This window comes from Myotis davidii, unplaced genomic scaffold, assembly GCF_000327345.1.
Source record: "Myotis davidii unplaced genomic scaffold, ASM32734v1 scaffold496, whole genome shotgun sequence".
In the NCBI taxonomy this organism is placed as follows: Eukaryota; Metazoa; Chordata; class Mammalia; order Chiroptera; family Vespertilionidae; genus Myotis; species Myotis davidii.
Window position 1 is genome coordinate 8,153,567 of NW_006289398.1, and position 5,629 is coordinate 8,159,195.

Below are 5,629 nucleotides of genomic sequence, written 5' to 3' on the forward strand. Positions count from 1 at the left end.
CAAAGCCCAATGAACAAGAACTTCCTCCTCTGGAATTTAGTCTCTGCGCCCACCCCACGCCTGGGGCTCCTTCCTCATGGTTCCTAGTCTCGGCTGGTTCCCAGGACACCCAGCGCATACCTGGACCATCACGTCACGGCAGGTATCAGGCTAATAAGTAAATGCACTGTCTCCTCCGCTCGCCGGGCCCTCCTTGCGGGCAGGGAGGGGTGTGGGCTTACTCCACACCTCCAACCCAGGGACCCTCCGCACACACGATGGACAAGCACACGTTTTCAAGCTGCAAAGTAATACACAGCCTGACACTGTGCAACTCAAAGTGAAGGAACATGTTCTACCATTTGCCAGCTCCTTTTTCCTTCTCTGCCTAGAATAGATTCTACTTTTGCACACCCAGCGATTAGTGTAATTTTTTTTTCAGCTATTACCCTAAGCCATTTAACAAAGACTCACATTGTATGCACAGCCGGAGCATTCCAGCCAACTAGGACCTGTGGAATATCCAAGGCAAATTCTCCAGATCTGACTTTTAGTAATAAAATACGTCAGGAGCAGTTGGTGATAATTTTAAGAGACGTGGACAATCACACCTCCATCTCGGCACCACAGTGCAGGATCCCAGTGCGGCCCTCGCCCGGATGTGAGAGATGCTGACTTCTCAGGACAGCACCTTCCTCACAGCAGGTCACCACCCAGCGCAAGGCATTGCCTCTCGTACGGGTCACTGCAAGTTCAGGGAACAGGCCGGGCAGCTTTCCGTGTCTGTCCCAGGGCAGGTCCCACTGAAGAGAAGCTTGGTCTGCTCTGGGATGACTTGATCGTTTGAAAGCAGAGCTGGTTCCCATGCCATCCTCGCCACCGCGCACCAGAAGGAAAACAGAACGACTATGTAGGAAGCCCTTCCCCCATCGAGAGGGCGCTGGTCCTGCCGGTGGCGCGGGAGGCGTCGGGGCAGGTTCGGGTGAGTAATGCAGTTGGAGGTGCGGGCACACACAGCATAGCATTTTGTCCATATTAAGATAAACTTCCTGAACCTCCTGACACTAATAACAGAGTCTGTTTACACAGATCCCAGCAGCTCCGAGCTGACCCTCCAGAGAGAAACTGGTTTTGGAGTTAGTAGGAGGCCTGTATTTGCAGTGAGAGCAGCATTTTTGTTACACTCTCGTCAAGCGAGATCTGCCCTGCCTGCCTGGAACCTAGCAGAAAAGCCAAGCACTAACTCTCCAGGACGCGTCTATGCCCCAGGCAGTGCCGAGTCCAGACCGAGGAAGGCTGCCCCAGCGACGCACCACGACAGACAGACAGACAGACAGACCACCGGACAAGTGCTGCTGCTTTTCCATGAGCTTTATTGCCAACGGTTTAAAACGGTCAACATAAAAAAACAAACATCTGATAATAAATACTGCTCTTTGGCTGTAATAAATAAAAAGTTTATTAACAAGGAATGCACTTTTCCAGCCACAAGTGTCTTAAAAAGTAACCAAAAACATTGTCGATGGCCATAGTTCACAGTTAAGCAGCCCAACGCTGCCCGTCACAGCCTCTCCATGCGGCTCCGCCCCTTCGGGAAGGAGGTCACAGAGTCAGTCAATGCACCTTTCTCTGAAATCGTCCGGAAAACCTTTTAAACAGGTCCCTGCATTTGGGTTCCCACTCGGACCGTCCAGGTCAAGAGCGGCATCCTCAGGCAGTCCCGCAGCCAGAGGACGGCCTTCGTACCGCCGCTGCCCGCCTCGCCACGTGCGGAACCTTCTCCTGGCCGCACGGCTCCGTGGGAGGAGCCGCGGGCCGCCGTCCCAGTCCGCTAGTTGCATCTCTGCAGGAGCATGTTCAGCGCGTACTCCATCCGCTGCTTCAGCTCCGGCGCGCAGCCCGACACCAGCAGCGTGGTCAGCCGGAAGGTGGTGGAGAGCCGGTCCTCGTTGATGTAGGTGAGCAGGTACTCCTCGTCCTGGCTGCAGATGATGACCTTCGTGTGGTCGTGGTAGAAATTCACCTTTTAGAGCAAACGAAGCCTTGATTAGGTCTCTGAACGTGAATGGGGAATGTCGGAGAGCTGGTACCTAGGGTTGCTCACCTGGAAGGTGCCGTCGTTGAAGAGCATCATTAAGGCCTTGTCGGACTTGAGCCACTGAAGGAGGTAGAGCCGAGGCCGCCGGGTGTCAGTGACGCTGGGCAGGTCTCCACCCTGAAGGGATTGGCAGAGAGGGGACTGGAGAGACTGCAGCGAGCGCTCCATTCCTCTGGAGGCAAGTGCCTCTCCAAAGGAAGCAGATGTGCAGTGGCCCGAGGATCCCCGTCCCCTCCCCTCAGCTGCTCCCCGCAGCCCCGAGGCCACGCAGCCGCCCCGGCCGGACCCCGCTCCCAGCACCTGCTCTGAGCCCAGCACCTACGTCCATCAGGTTCTCCTCCATGTAGTGAGAGAAGTACTTCAGCACCGTCACTTGGCTGATGAACTGCTCGGGGGCGGCCGTCGCTGTGAAGACAGAGCACTGGCCGAGCTCTGCGTAGTAGTGGACGGTCCTGCAGGCGGGGAGGGCAGACGCGTCAGTCGCTGTTTCCGCGTCTCAGCGCCAGACCGGCTGCGCAGAACGGCACGTGTCACTCACCTCTTGTCTGGAAGGAGGCTCATGTGGGCCCCGTTGTTGAAGAGGACGCCCACCGTGTGGTCGGAGAGCTGGTACCCAAAGCCGTACTTGTTGGAGTAATCGACCCACTTGGTGACCCACTGGAAGGAGGTGCTCAGCTGCTCCCTGGGAATGCAGTCGGCCTCCGGCATGTTCTCCAGGCACCCGCGGAGGACTCTGGCCACCGTGTCCGCCACACTCCCCATGGTGCTGTCCTCCAGGCCTGGGCAGTCGAGAAAGTGACGGAATAATTAACAAAGCCGCTCGGCTTCGGCAGATGCCATGTTTCCCTCCACTGATTCTCCTAAGCACAGGGAACTCAAAGCTCCTCCCAGACGGCTCCCAGGCCCTCTGCCTGCGCCTTCGATGGCACGTCAGTCAGTGCAGGGGAAGGGCCTGTTACCCAGTGCTGAACCCAGGCACCAACGTTTCACTGCCGGAAGCGTTGGCATCACTTACACTCACTGCTGCTGCTGCAGCTGCCAAGGGTCCCTCGGACGATCATCCGAATCACGTCCCCCACCTGCTGCCTGTTTTCCACCACAGCCGTTCCCGACCCGGCCACTGTGGCGGGAGGCGGCTGGAGCTCCTGGGAAGAGAAAGAACCACACAATGAGTCCAGCACCTGAAAGTCACTTAGGCCTGAGAAGTCCAGGTTCAGAGGAGATCGTGGCCACTGCTGGGAAAGCTTCTCAGAGCAGTGGACACAGCAGGTAAGAGCAGTGGACACGGCCAAGCAAGAGCAGTGGACACAGCAGGTAAGAGCAGTGGACACAGCAGGTAAGAACAGTGGACAAGGCCAGGCAAGAGCTACTGCAGCAGCTTCATTGCATGCATTGTTCAACTGAAAGACAGAGATCTTTCCTCTCAAAGGGTAAAGGGAAGGAAGAAAATAAACAAACACTGACATGCCCGAACTATGACAATCCCAGAGCAAGCGACAGTTAACAGAGTGAAATGATATAAAGCATCGGTATCTACTTTCGTCTCTTCCAGTATACCTCGTCTGTCCTGTGTTTGCTGGGTTGCTGCGTTATTGAAGTCTTTTTCAAATCGTGCCTGAGCTTGTAAATGTCTTCATCTTCTTTAGATGCTCTATCTGCAAATCAAGGACAAGGATTTGAGCGTTACTCTATCCTCACCAGGTAGGAACAGAGCTGGCGTAGTTCCTCACTTTGCATTAATAACGAGCTCTGAGCATCCAGGCAAAAACAGCATTTCATCGCTGCCATAAGCTTCAATTGTGCAAGAAACACACCTCACTGCCTGTGCACAGAAAGCCACCAACCCCACTGTGCAGTGCGGGTTTACTGTGCCAAAGTGCAAGAGTGTACAAACACACTGGCTACGCTTCGCCACTGCCAAAGCCTCTCTGAACTAACGCATCCAACTTAAACGTAACAATTGACTCAGAACAGTGAGAGGTCTTCAAACTTACTGTGTGTGTCAATGTATCGTGCTTTGTCTTTTTTGCCACCAAAAAGAGCAGCAGCGGCTTTCCTAAAGAAATTCTTCGCGGGGCTGGACAGGTGGAAATCGGGGACCGTGTGGCAGCAGCTGGAGGAGAGCCTGTCGGGAGTGAAGCCCTGTGGGGCGTGAGAAAGGCTGTCAGTGACCTGCTGGCGACGGGCGTCCAGGGCACGTCACCCAGAGACCCAGGACACACCCACCTGCACAAAGAACTCATGGCGGACGATGTCATCCAAACGGGGCCGGTCCTCGGGGTTCTTGGACAACATGCTCGCTATCAAGTGCTTAGCAGGGGCCAGCAAGGAGGACGGCATGGTGTACCGGGCTTCTCGGATGCACCTGTACGTCTCCTTCAGGTTCGTGGTTTCAAACGGGGGTCTTCCCAGCAGCATTGTGTACCTGGGGAAAGGAAGCTCGTCTTCAGGAACGGTCACACAGCAACGCTCCTCAAATACCACAACCTAAACCCACACCTGCTGTTGGTCATCGAGGTGCAGTTACTTACATTACACAGCCCAACGCCCAGATGTCCGACTCACAGCCGTGCCCTTGCTTGTTGAGGACTTCAGGGGAGAGATAGTTTGGGGTGCCACATATTGTTCTGCAAAGACAAAATAGGAAGAGCTCATTAGGGACTGTTCCATTGTTTGAATTTGGCTCCCTCGATAAAACCTTGAAAGCACTGTGTGGAGTTTCTGTTTGGAAACATTTGACTTTGGTTTTGGCATCTGAACAGCTGGCATCTGGCCAAGTGATTCTTGGTATTTTTTCTAAGGCATGCAGTTTCCTCCGCTCACACGGACCAAGTGTTTTAACCAACTGGGACCAGGCCTTTTACCCACAGCAGGCAAACTTAGGACAGGGTTATTTCATGGTCAGCGTGCAGACATAAGGCGCTGGCCCTGGCCCCCGTGGACCCAAGTTCACACTGTCGTGGTTTTTACATTGAGCACCCACTGACCTTCTCTGCCCCCAACTGGGAAACAACCGGGCGTCTGATCTGCAGACCCCAGGGGCGGGGTCTTTCTGGCTCTCACCTCCTCCGGTGCTCCAAGGGCTCCAGCCTGGCTGCCAAACCGAAGTCCCCGACTTTCAGCTCCATGGCCTCGTTAATAAAAAAGTTCCCTGCGCGACAAACAGCACACGCCTGAGTCCTTGGAAGGCCCTCGAAGCAAGTGCACACACACGCTTTGGGGCCCCCCATTCACAAGACTGAAGGTTGGATGTGGGGGGGAGTGCATGTGTCAGGGAGCGAGAGAGAAGAGGGGCCCCGCCAGCAAGTCCGTGTCCCAGGGGGAGGACTCACCGAGTTTGAGGTCCCGGTGCAGGATTTCCTGCTCGTGAAGGTACTTCAGCCCCGACACGATCTGCCGGAGGTAGTATCGGACTTCGGGCTCCGTCAGCACCTTCCTCGCTTTCAGGATGTGAGCCATGGACTGGGGGGAGGGGAGGCGCTGTCAGGCGGGCCCATCAGCTTCGGGATGTGGGGTTCCCTCACCACCCCCCACCCCACGGACCCCAGCGCC

At 55.5% G+C, this 5,629-nt stretch overlaps 1 protein-coding gene across 1 annotated transcript; it reads right to left on the bottom strand.

The window, feature by feature from the left end:
- Positions 1-1,332: 1,332 nt before the first annotated feature.
- PLK2 (polo like kinase 2) lies at positions 1,333-5,569 on the bottom strand. The gene is made up of 11 exons (XM_015562668.1): positions 5,410-5,569; positions 5,141-5,228; positions 4,609-4,704; positions 4,304-4,502; positions 4,072-4,219; positions 3,635-3,732; positions 3,093-3,222; positions 2,616-2,856; positions 2,400-2,529; positions 2,084-2,194; positions 1,333-2,002 (listed from the first exon to the last, which is right to left on the bottom strand). The coding sequence occupies exons 1-11, from the start codon at positions 5,534-5,536 to the stop codon at positions 1,811-1,813; spliced, it is 1,560 nt and encodes a 519-aa protein (XP_015418154.1). The 5' UTR covers positions 5,537-5,569; the 3' UTR covers positions 1,333-1,810.
- Between the last annotated feature and the right edge of the window lie 60 nt (positions 5,570-5,629).